Below are 12,785 nucleotides of genomic sequence, written 5' to 3' on the forward strand. Positions count from 1 at the left end.
GCATACACAGTAATAATGTGGAGGTTATCCACATTGGGAGCAATAATCGGAAGGCAGATTATTACTTGAATGGGTGTAAATTGAGAGGGGTGGATACTAAACAAGATCTTGGAGTCCTCGTGCATCAATCACTGAAAGTGTGCAGGTATAGCAGGCAATAAATAAGGCAAATGGTATATTGGCCTTCATACTGAGACGATTTGATTATAGGGATAGGGATGTTTTGCTGCAATTGTATAGGGCGTTGGTGAGGCCACACCTGGAGAGTTGCATGCAATTTTGATATCCGTATCTGAGGTAGAATGTCTTTGCTATAGAGTAAGTACAGCGAAAGGTTTACCAGGCTGATTCCTGGGATGAATGTCTTTGCTATAGAGTAAGTACAGCGAAAGGTTTACCAGGCTGATTCCAGGTCTGTCATATAAAGAGAGACCAAGTCGGTTAGAATTAGAGTGGCACAATGGCTTGGTGGCTAGCACTGCTTCCACACAGTGCCAGGGACCCGGATTTGATTCTTGGCTTGGGTCACTGTCTGAGTGGAGTTTGCATGGGTTTCCTCTGGGTATTCCAGTTTCCTTCCACAGTCTGAAAGATGCGCTGGTTAGGTGCATTAAACTGAACAGGGGCTGAAGTGTGGCGACTAGGGGAATTTCACAGTAACCTCACTGCAATGTAAGCCTTACTTGTGACTAATAAATAAACTTTAACTTTATATTCCCTGGAGTTGAGGAGAGTGAAAGGGGACTCAGAGGCTTGTAAAATTCTAACAGGGTTAGATTCAGAAAGAATGTTCGCAGTGATGGTTGAGCCCAGAACTAGGGGTCATAGTTTGAGAATAAAGGGTAAATCTTTTAGAACTGAGATGAGGGGAAATTTCTTCATCCAAAGGCTGGTGAACGTGTGGAATTCACAACCAAATAATGTAGTTGAGGGCAAAACATTGTCTGATTTCAAGAAGAAATTAGATATAGTGCTTGGGAATAAAGAGATCAAGGGATATAGGAGGAAGGAGGAATCAGGATATTGAATATGATCAACCATGATCAAAATGAATGGCAGAGCAGGTCTGAAGGGCCAAATGGTCTACTCCTGCTTATAGTTTCTATATTTCTATCCCCAAATCCCTTAGCTCAAAGGCATTTGGTTAAATAAACTTAAACCATATTTCGGGAATGCACAGGGAAATAGTAAACAAGACTAGTCCACAGATGAAGTTATTTTAGCTGAAATTATTTATTTACTCCTTTAAAAAAAGATTGAATTCTATGCTAAGTGCATACAGCCATAGATGATAAAATGTTTGAACATGATGGTTCCATCCTTTGTGAACATCAAAAGATTAGCTGTGTCTCACAATTAGGCTGAATATGTATGGTATGTAAAAGTGAAACCCTGAAGTTCCACTCATTTAACTGTTGAAATCAGAGTTCAGGCTCATATGAGATTTCTATACCTTCTGTATTCAACTTCCTCAGAAGATAAAGGGAAGATGGAGAAACTATACATTGCAAATTGTCTATTGAGGAGACATGGACCTGGTGGGTCTTTTCCCACATTAATCCCAGAGAACAGAAAACTACTTATCCTCTGTTCTTCCTGCATCTTCTCTATACAGAATTTTCTGACAACTTCTTTCCAATTGGAACAGGAATCAAATCTATTTCAATAGATCGATTTAATTATTCTGTTAACAGTGGATTTTCACTCGTACAAACATGATGCCACTTACTGATATTTATGTAAGTCTCTCTACATCACTGTAAATACTGCTTGCCTTGTTATTAAGGAAACTGGAATGACGATAAATGTCTCTCTTGACTTTGTTCTTCCAAAGGCAATTAACTGGAAGGTTGTAACTTCAACAGCACGCACCGAAAAAATTCAATTCAGCTGCCAAAGTTGAGCATTAGTTCTTTTACAGGAAGAAATCTAACATATTAGTTAAAAATCTGTAATCTTCACTAAAATTAGTTAAGACCCAATTCTACTTTAAGGTCAATAACATCATTGGGATCAAAATTGTATTTTTCATCAATAAATGATGAACCCAAATAATCTCATCACAAGGATTTCACTTTTTCTTCTCTATTTCAGGCATCTAGGATATGAATATGCTGTCAAATACATATTTAATCCCAATACAGGGAAACTAATACATTACATTTCCCAAGAGTTGAAAACAGGGAAAGAGCTTATGATAAACAAATGTAAATCTGATTGTATCTCTATTTCCATTTATATAGCTTTCATAGATAGAGTCATATCAAAATAGATCATGTATTAAAACTGAAATAAGTAACTGTTGCATCTAATGAACAAATTCTTGGCAGACATAATAAAAAATGTCTCAGATCGGTTCCTGGAGCAGTCAGTACTAGCATAGTCTAATATCGGGACCAGTTGTGTAATGTGATCCCACAGTGTATCCGACTTTAGGGATCAAATTCAATGAATATTCTGTCACATTACCTTCTAAACTATTTAATATGTGGGATTTTTCTTACCTTCACGAGCAGGCAGACCTCGTTCTTTCTTTTCTTCACACTTGTTACATTCACTGAAGTAAAGCAGTAGAAACATATCCAGTAGTATCCAGACCAAAGAGGTGGCCAAAACCACCTTACAATATGCAAACCTTCTCATGGTACTGATTAAGATAGTGCAGAAGTAGAGTCGTTTCAGCAACCAGTTAATGCTGTCACTGCAACTGCTAGGAAAACAAAAACACCATGGTAAGTCGGCAGTTTCACTGCAGAGGAATATAGTATAGCTCAAAATTAACTTAAACACTCTTTCTTTTCCAGAAGAAAAATCCTGTAAAGAAGCAGAATACTCTTTAAATTTCACAATGACCATCTTTTCATTGGTGTTTATAGCTGAATCAGGAAATATTTGTCTGGAGTTCAAGATTTATATTCAACAGGAAGCTCAAATCTGCACTTTAAGAATCTACCAATTAGCATTCTAAACTGATGGCCACTCCCCACTCGCATTCCTTGTAAAAGTAAACTTTTACAAAGTAAACTCATTTATTATAAATTTTAGTTGTAAGTTACTAGAGTAACACAAAATAACAAACTGTTTGAATTGCAGTTAGAATTGCAAAAAATATTACGACTTGAGAACGTCAAATGGTTTTTGGTTTGCATATTGCCTTTAAGTTTCAGCTGAGACTTAATTTCAGTCCTGAAGCAGGATGGGAATTCCTTTTCACAGATGCTGACTATGCACTGCATGTTTTCAATATTTACTTGTTTGGTTTCAAGTTTGCAGCATTGTGCTTTTTAATTAAAACTTGATAGCTAATCCGGCCAGAAATAGTGAATTGAGGCAGTTTTACTATGATGGAATGGCTGGGACAACAGATGGAACAGTACTTCTGCCATCAACCGTACTCAATAAACCATGCAACCTCCACAGATCTGATTACATCAGACAGACATGAGTTTCATAAGTTTCCACCTGGTCCTCATTCAAACCTTAAATCATGAGACCAGAATACAGACTTTTTTAGTCATGTGAATCATAGCACAGTACCTAGATCTAAATTGAGACCAAGAACAAAATACATCAAGTCATTAGCTCAGATTTTCTAGTCATGATTAGAAGTGTGTCCTTAGGTTACTTTTTTGCTGTTTTAGATGGAACTCTCAATCCCAGAACAAAAAATTGTTGCAAAAATCTATTCACAGCACTGGCAATGAGTGACAAAAATCACACCCCCTCCTGGTGTCACCAGCTCATACTGTTGACCTTTAAGGTCAACATGCTTGCATTATTTTGGTGTTTTTGTTTTAAAAGATCTTGATTTTTTAAAAGCCATTTACAGATGTTATGAATTGATGAGAATGGGGGTGGGGAATGAGCATTGATAAAGTTTATTTATGAGTCACAAGTAAGGCTTACATTAATACTGCAATGAAATTACTGTGAAATTCCCCTAGTCACCACTGTCCTGTGCCCGTTGGGGTCAATACACCTAATCAGCATGTCTTGCAGAACGTGGGAGGTAACGAGAGCACCCGGAGAAAACCCATGCAGACAGGGGAGAATGTGCAAACTCCACATAGACAGTGACCCAAGCTGGGAATCGAATGCAGGTCTCTGGTGCTGTGAAGCAGCAGTGCTAACGTGCCGCCACCACTGTTGGGATGTCCTCAGGATTCAAAGATGCAAAAGTGGCAAAGGTTTTAACAATCGCCACAGTAGCCATCAGATGATTCAGGCCAACAAGTTCAATTTCAAAGTCACTGTCCTGACAATGCTTGTACAATATAATAGTTCTAGAACAGGCAGGACCAAAGTAACCAAGTTTTGGTTGAACTATTTATTTTACTGTAGCAATTTACTACAGGAATGTTATCAACCACAGAAGAACAGAGCACCAGTTTTTGGAATATAACAGACATGCCTGTAAGTGTACAGCTGCTGCACACAACTTCTGGTCAGTTGACTCTTGCTGTTTTTCTCTGCTACAAATCTAGCTCCTGCCACTTCTAGTATCATATGACTACATGACCTTGTATACCTAACTCACCTTCCATTACTTTAATCAAAAACATAAGAACATAAGAAATAGGAGCAGAAGTAGGCCATCTAGCCCTTCGAGCCTGCCCCGCCATTCAATAAGATCATGGTTGATCTGTCGCTGCTCAGTTCCACTTTCCCGCCCTCTCCCCATAACCCTTAATCCCCTCTCCTATCAAAAACCCATCAACCCGCGTCTTAAAAATATTTAGCGAGGCAGCCTCCACCACTTCAACGGGCAGAAAATTCCAGAGATTCACCACCCTTTGAGTGAAGAAGTTCCTCCTCAACTCCGTTCTAAACCGCCCCCCTTTTATCTTGAGGCTGCGCCCCCTAGTCCTACTGTCTTTTTTGAGCGGGAAGAGTCTCTCCACCTCTATCCTATCCATCCCATTCATCATCTTATACGTCTCAATGAGATCTCCCCTCATTCTTCTAAACTCTAACGTGTTCTCTCTAGTTATAAAGAAAAAGCAATTAGCTTCACTCTAAGTAAACATCACAGGGTTAAAATGAGTAATTATTCTGCTTTCCAGCATCTGCTACATTCTCCGCAGAAGCACAGACTACTTGGAGAAAGTAAAACTGAACTTTAAACACGCTACAGATACAGGAACAACCTCACACTGCCACCCATTTCTTCTGGAATCACCTGTTCCAGTATTTACAGATGTTAGTTCAGCATCAGCCTCAGCCTCAAGTAGAGCAAGCAGAGAAGTGTTGGGGGAAGAAGAACTCATGCTCCCTTTTTTATGTTGCCAGCTGCCATATTCGTGCATTTCTTAGATATCCAAATCTTTTAATGAATGAATGGGTGAGGCCAGGGGAGTAGTCGAATGGCTGGGAGGGTAGTTGGGTGCTTTGGGGAGGTAATCAAATGACCAGAGTAGTCTGGTTGGGTCATTTGTCGGTGGTCATGGGGATAGTCAGGGTGAGGGGACGGGAGTCAGTTGCAGAGCTCCTCAGCTGTTAGACCTGGATTAAACTGTTTAACATTCCAAGTATAAAAGTATGTCCCTTGTATTTAGCCCAAGTCTACACCCTGAGCTCACAGTCAGAGACATGTGCAGAGGGTCAAAGGTAGCAGAATTTCAGCCCATCAGAAGTTTAAACTTCACGGGCTATTCCAAAATATATCCATGTATCAGGACTTCCACAGGGTCCTGACGTGCATGTCAGATGCACATCCCACCTACGATGACCTGGGAACAGGAAGATTTGCAGCATCGTATTCGGTAATTGTATTTTTACCAAAGAAAGCAGATTTACGTGATTTCTTACAGCACTGTTCTTGATCGTCACAGCTGCTCATCAACGTATGTTATCAATTTTACAAGTGGCAATCAAGTTTTCATAACTCTGGCATTTATCTTGATGCACAGCCCACAAGTGAAAACTCTACTGTATCCTCACACATGCCTACTTGTGTTTGCAGATCACCAACCTTATTTACCACGCTCTTTATATTCATATACATGTACAAACACAATTTAGTCCTTACTGTATTTCTTCTTGCTAACTCTGCTAAATACACTTCTATTTTTCACTCTATCTGGCTCTCCTAATTCTTTATACACTTTGTAATTCCTCTCTAATGTTACCTCCTGGCTCCCTTCTCCAACCAAGTTAGTTTGATCTCTCTTAATACACTTAATTGTTAGACTTAACTTCACTTACTATGCCACGTCAGTGAAAAAGCCATGGACAATTAATCTATCCAAGAGATTTAGCTTTGGCTATGGGCCAGAAATGGATTCTCAAAAGTGAGAGCTCTGCTAATACAAGTTGCTATATCTTCCAGCTAAGAGTCAGCTTTTTTAATTCAATAAGCAATTTCTTTACTAACCTTTGCAATAGTTTGTTTACAATATACAAAAGTTGCTTTTAACCTTTCCTGAGCTGATATCAGAATATGTGCCAGCGAATTTGAACCAAAATAAGTGTTAGCAGAATTCCTTAGCTTGGCTGAAAGTTATTATTACACAATTTAATGTAAGAAACAAAACTCCAAAACATCCCAATAGTGGAGATGTGAACCTGTTAGAGATTAAGGACCTAAACCTCCATCATAATAATCTGCACGTGCAAATCTGATCATTGATTTAGATTTCCAACTCAAACCTTGTAAACCTTCAATTAAAAGTAAAAAATGTTCTTCTTTGATTCCAATTTGAATTCATTGCCAAAGTAAACTGTAGTGTAAAGATTAATTGTGTTTGACTACCCAATTAGAATACGTAACACTTAATAGGAGTTTAAGGGTACATGTTTACAATATTAAAAGTCACCAACTGAAAGTTTAATTATTCTTAGCATAAACAAAAATATTTAATCTTTTTTTCGATGTGGGCACTGCTGTTTTCTGTGGTAGATAATTTGCATATGGCAAGATCCCAAAAACAAAAAAAAATTGTATAAATGATCAGATCATTTGTTTTTGATAGTGTTGAGGGAAAATTTATAGTTGTGTAGTTTGGATATTGAAATAGATACATATGAAAAATATACTTAGCTGGGTTTTTGGGTCCACTTGAGAGTGTAAATTTATTTTTCTGAAAGATTGCAGATATTTTTAAACACATGCTTGAGATGTGAGCTGTCCTATCAAAGCTGTCTTAGTTCCCTGAGGTGGTAGTGCTGGGCCTTCCTCTTGAATTGCAGGATATGGGAAGCAACCCAGTTGTATCAAGCTAAGATAAACTATAACGGTGGCTACTGTTGTGACATATTGGCCAGATATGGTAAGCTGGTAGATTTCCTGCTCTGAAGGTTATAACTGAATCAGCTGTGACAATCGGACAGCTTCATGGCTACTCTTTACTGATCTTTACTGAAATAAACCTGTTGGACTTTAACCTGGTGTTGTGAGACTTCTTATTGTGTTTACTCTTTACTGATACCAGTCTTGATTCCTTTAAGAATTTGAATTCTGTTTATAAATTGCCACGCTAAGATTTTAACTGTAATTTTCCAGAGTGTTAGTCCATGTTACTGGATTACTGGATTACTTGTAATACACCAGTATTGTATGAAGGGTAGACAGTTTTTAAAATTATAATTGCTGCAATACTGAATTTTCTGCACTGAAAAGGTTTTGTGAGATAATGAAAATACCACGTCATGTGCAGGATTTTAATAATCAGCACTACAAAACCATTTGGAAGAAGTTTCCTCCAGTGGTCATGGTACAAATGACATCTGTAATAAAAAGGTCTAACAGTAGACTGTAGGAAGTTAGGAAGTTGAAAAAATAGGACCTCAAAAGGTAGCTATACTCATCTTGCCAAGACCAGTCTTCCTCCACTGGTTGTTCCCTATTGGGCGAGCCTCAACATACTCAAAACTGGCAACCTCATGTAAGAGTTTCATTCATCTAGAACTGAAACGCAGCTGCCAAGCTCATTTCATGCAAGACCTTTATAGCTGGCAGAAGATGAAAACTTCATCCCTTCAATATGGTTTGAATGAAATCCAGATCACAGAGATGTAAAAACAATATCCTAATCCTCTGTGCAAGCCAAATGATCACATTTTATTTTATGCAACACATACAACAATCTTGACAGGTTTTTAAAAGCTTACTAACACACGCTGGCCATTATCAAAGTGTCCTAAAACAAGTGGTTTATGAAATATTGAAGTGAAAAACAAGTTATCACATATTGTTGAACTTTGCTGAAAAGGGGACATGTTGCTGAAGCTTTCCATTGTGTACTTATCAGGACAAACACAAGAATGCCAAATTTTTAACAATCAGAAAAAACAATAATTCAGGAGAAAATGCGTGCTGATCAGTTAGCAAGGTGACTCCAATCCCATTGATCAAGGCAGCGTCTAGGTAAAGTAATGAGGAACTAGGGTTTCTTTATGTTTCTGGAAAATACAACAAAGTTGCAAGGTATGAACATATGACAGACAATGGGCCCCTGATTATGTCACTTTCACAAGCATAAATAAATCACATTAGGGGCTCTAGTGATTAGCTTAAATTGGTTGTTAGCATAGTCAAGTCTGTCAGCAAGTACTGCTCAATCATGCAATGAAATTATAACAGTAGATATTTTGTTCTCGATTTAGCAAGCATGGACTGATTGAGTAGTCTGAACTTTGCCTCTTAAAACAGCCAGAGGAACACTTAGCTAGACTCAATCAGCCACAGGTCGGGATGTAGGGCCTACATAGTTGGCATCAGGCCGGCAATTAAATTCAGACACAAAGTTGCTCAACTGTGTGAGAAGCAGAACATCTTTTCAGATTAACAACAATGTCCTATTTACTCACTTTTTCACAGTATAGTGACAGTGTGAAACAGCTTGTTTAACTTATTTGAGAAATGCTGCTTTTGTAGGGTACTTGAGACAGATTGGGTACTTTTCAAGTCCAAAAGTGGCAGCCTTTAATCCATTTGCATGTTCATACTATACACTGTTGTGAAGTTGCATATGTAAGGTTAAAAATGTGGTGTTTGACAAATATAAATAGTGAAAAATGCTAAAACCAAAAAGAAGAAATCATATAGTACTGCCTCCTTAAAAAAGATATTTTTACGAGTGGATGTTTAAATTGTTGAGTGCAGACTACAGAAGGTCTTTGCAACAACTGTATCAAAGCCAACCTAGCCAAAACAGGCTTTTGAATTGGCCCAATGATTTTAGAGCAAGCACACAGAGACACAGAACCAATGGAATTCAAATGTGAGCATTGTTGACAGCCTCAATCCACTCAGATTGCAAGGATACTGTGGGGTATTCCAGATATATAAACATGGACGGGGGGGAGGGGGGGGGGTATGAGTATGCTTGCCACTTATTGTGTCAGAAGGAGGGTATGTGAAGCTATCATGTAAATCCAGCAGTTTCATGCGTGTCTTAATAATCCATCCTCAGAAGAGATTCCAATCCAGAAAGTGTTCTAGGTGTAAGCATCATTGAAAAAAGGTCATATTTCCAAAGGTGCCTGTCTGCACTTTTCTTGAGAGTGACTGAATTCTGTAATGATTTGTTCTACTATTCCTGAATGAGTTTTGTAGTAATTTGAACAGCATTCTACTGGGATTTTATTCCGTTTGTTAATTGTTTTAATAAGGTTGTCATCAGTTTAAAAACTAAAGTTCTGTTAATTGTTCATGATAGAGTGGTTGATCCTGCCTTAATTTACCAAAATCAACAACTTCCTACTACCTCACACACACTTGTACAAGATTAAGAGGCAAGATATATCCCTTGGAGTGGTCCCAAAATAGAAAGAGAGAAGAATCACCTCCGCGTTGTAACAGAGAAGAATCATCTCATCAGGATAGACACTGTCCTGCAAGATATCTCTGAAGCACTCTATTTTAGTGTCAAACTTGCACTGCGAGCAAATGGCTAGAGCACCACTTACGAGTTTGGTGATAAAGCCAATCTTATACAGTCCTTATGCAGATCTATACAAATCAGAATGCATAAAGCCATCAGTAAAAGTAGGCAACAGTGGAGAAGCCATTAGCAAATTTCTCAACCATCATGTAGAGGAAAGGGAGCACATTAGACTGCTCCATTTCAAAAGTGAATCAGAGCACAAGAAAGGTGTGCTAAGGAATACTTACACACCTTCAGATTCAAAGATTGTGACACACATCATCTATGTGTTGAAAATATGCATAGACGAGGTCAAGACTGTCATTCTTTGTGAAAAGTCTCAAAAATATTTCCGAGCCTGGAATCCAGAAGACATCCCATAGCTACAACATATATTTGAACATGCATGGCGTCATTAAAACTGAACTCAACAGCATGAGTTAAGTTTAGAAGTTCAACTGATACAAATTCAAAAAATGGCAATACATCTAGATTGGTGTGACATGCTAATATGGCTCCCTTCAACTACACACTCAGAAACAAGCTAACAATGTCAAGACAAGGCACATAGACAAGGCATTGCTATCAATACTTAGGGCATGTATAGTCTTAGTGAAGGAGAAAGAATCCTTAACCATGTACACGCTTTTTTTGTATTACCTGGAAGCATGGGAAACCTATAGTTCCCTCTTGCTCTCTCCATGGCAATGCCGTGGCCAATCAAAATTGACTTGTCAATCAGCACCCTTTATCACCTTTGAAATTTGGCATTCTTGCATTTGTCCTGATGAGTGCAAGATGAAAAGCTTTGGCTAAAGCAAAAAAAAAGTTGCACACATTAATGGACTTTCAAACTAGAATGAAGAAACTGGGGTGTCAAGATCAACAAGCCACTTTTCTACCCCCAAATACTCAATTATCTCATACACAGCTTAAACAGCAGTCACTGCTTTTCAAAAGTATTTCTTTGTCTGAAATACTTAATTGTTTTGACATAAGCTACTATAGGAGATTAAGTTCAGAACTCAAAGATGGATGGCAATGCCTTCGTAAAACAGTAGAGACTTGAGGATAGCATGAATTATTAGCTGAATTAAAAATGTGTTTGCTTATCACAACAAAAAAAAATCCTGGGATTTGGTGGGATGCTGGAAAAAATTTATGGTGTTTACAAGTGATTAGCAAAATATCTGGAATCCTTTTTGGAATCTCCATTTTGTAAATGGAGGAAGTGCAAAGTAAAATTATGAGGTTGTTTTTAACAGCAACCAGAGCTGAAAAGTTAACTGCTGAGAAATGATTGAAGGATTATTTGATGTAATTAAGATTGTGAAGGGTTCAGAGATAATGAACTTCAGTTGGGTTTCAGTGCCAGGTTAAAAATTCAAAAACATGGATCTCTCTCAACTTTGCACAGTTACCCATTCACATCTGTCGCTTATCTGAGAGTCCTCATCTTAGTCAGTTGAAGTGGGGTTATCCGGTCAGATAGTTTATCATAGGTAGTTATTCACTGATATGAGGGTTATGCTTCATCCTTGATGGCAGTTTATTGTGTCAATCTCAAGACAGAATGGGATTCTCTAGCCTCGTGAGACACCCCATGGGAATCCTGATGTCCCGTACAATGAGGTGTTTGTCAAAAATCGGGAAAGGTGACAGCAGTCCAACATAACTGGGATTCACCCAACACACATCAAATGTCCTGAATAAGTTCCTGGTATAAAGGGTGGCAACCTGATAATTATAATACAATTAGCAGGTTTGACAGCCCATTCACCAGCCTCCCCACCCCTCCCCCTTCCTCCACCATTCACCTGACACTCCTGCAGGAACTGCACCAGGGAGGCTTTAATGTTGCTAACCACAAGCAGAGACATGGCATGCTGGACCCAGAAGGCCCAGGGGAGCACCTAAGAGGGGCATCCTCCTCACCTCCACTGCTCAAATCATGGGTCACATCTCCCTAACCTTCAACACTACATAGGCATGAGGGTGACCTGACCCGACCCCCATTTAATCACTATTCCCCCCCCCCCCCACCCACTCTGCAAATCTGAGGGGGGTGGCCAAAATACACATTTCTTTTGAAGAAACCATAGCCTATCAAAATCTTTGTAAACATTGATTCTAGGCTCAATGGAGACACTTGAGATGCATTCAAGTGTGGGGAAAAGTAAATAAATACAGCTGTCATTGGAGGCCTCTCTCAGCAATTAAGACTTTCCTGCTGAATAGAGAGGGTTTCAAAGGTTTCAGCCTCAGAAACTTCAATTCAAAATTGCGTCCATACATTGCGGTTGAGTAATCAGCTATGCAGAATGGAAACCCCCATCTCAGAGTGAAATTGGTATCTCCTCTCTGTCAAAGGAAATTTAAAAGGAGTTTACTCATACCTGCAGCTTCTGACAGGGAGAAAGGGAAAGCTTTGTTACAGAATGGAGTGCTGCAGTGTTTTGAAGGTCTACCAGGTGGCCAGGGTCATGGAGCTCACTTCAAAATTTTCACAGCTGACAGGCAGGGATGTAGATGTTGATCACAGGGCTCCCTGAAATTACCATGTCGGGGTGAGTTTCAGGTCGGCCAAGGTTAGAAGGGACAGTCCAGCCATGATACCCTATCCCAGGGGAGAGTGGTGAGGTCAACCCCTTGCTTCCAGTCCAAACAAGCCAACCCCAGGTCCCCCAAGGAGCCTTTCCTCTGCAACCTGTCCATGGCAGAAGGCAAATGGCCACGGGCCTGAACTCTTTGACCTCCCCTCAGGAAGACAATAGGCCAGGGTGTCAGTGCACCATTGGCATTGTCAAGGTACATGGCCTACATGGGGTCCTGAATGGGGAGTTTGATCAGGTCACCCTCATGCTGTGTAGTGTGAGGACAGGGGTTTAACCCATTAATTTTGGATTTGGGGGGGAATAA

General features: G+C 39.3%; 1 protein-coding gene across 3 annotated transcripts in view; it reads right to left on the reverse strand.

The window, feature by feature from the left end:
* The window catches only part of galnt1 (UDP-N-acetyl-alpha-D-galactosamine:polypeptide N-acetylgalactosaminyltransferase 1), a 133,019-nt gene that overhangs the window by 87,825 nt on the left and 32,409 nt on the right, over positions 1-12,785 (reverse strand). For all 3 annotated transcript variants that reach the window (XM_080208651.1, XM_080208635.1, XM_080208643.1), the window contains one exon: positions 2,505-2,710. In XM_080208651.1, the coding sequence (XP_080064777.1) occupies positions 2,505-2,643 (139 nt within the window). In that variant the 5' untranslated portion in view covers positions 2,644-2,710. The remainder of the gene's footprint in view (positions 1-2,504; positions 2,711-12,785) is intronic.

This window comes from Carcharhinus amblyrhynchos, chromosome 2 (genome assembly GCF_965287045.1).
Source record: "Carcharhinus amblyrhynchos chromosome 2, sCarAmb.v2.hapA, whole genome shotgun sequence".
NCBI classification, from domain to species: domain Eukaryota; kingdom Metazoa; phylum Chordata; class Chondrichthyes; order Carcharhiniformes; family Carcharhinidae; genus Carcharhinus; species Carcharhinus amblyrhynchos.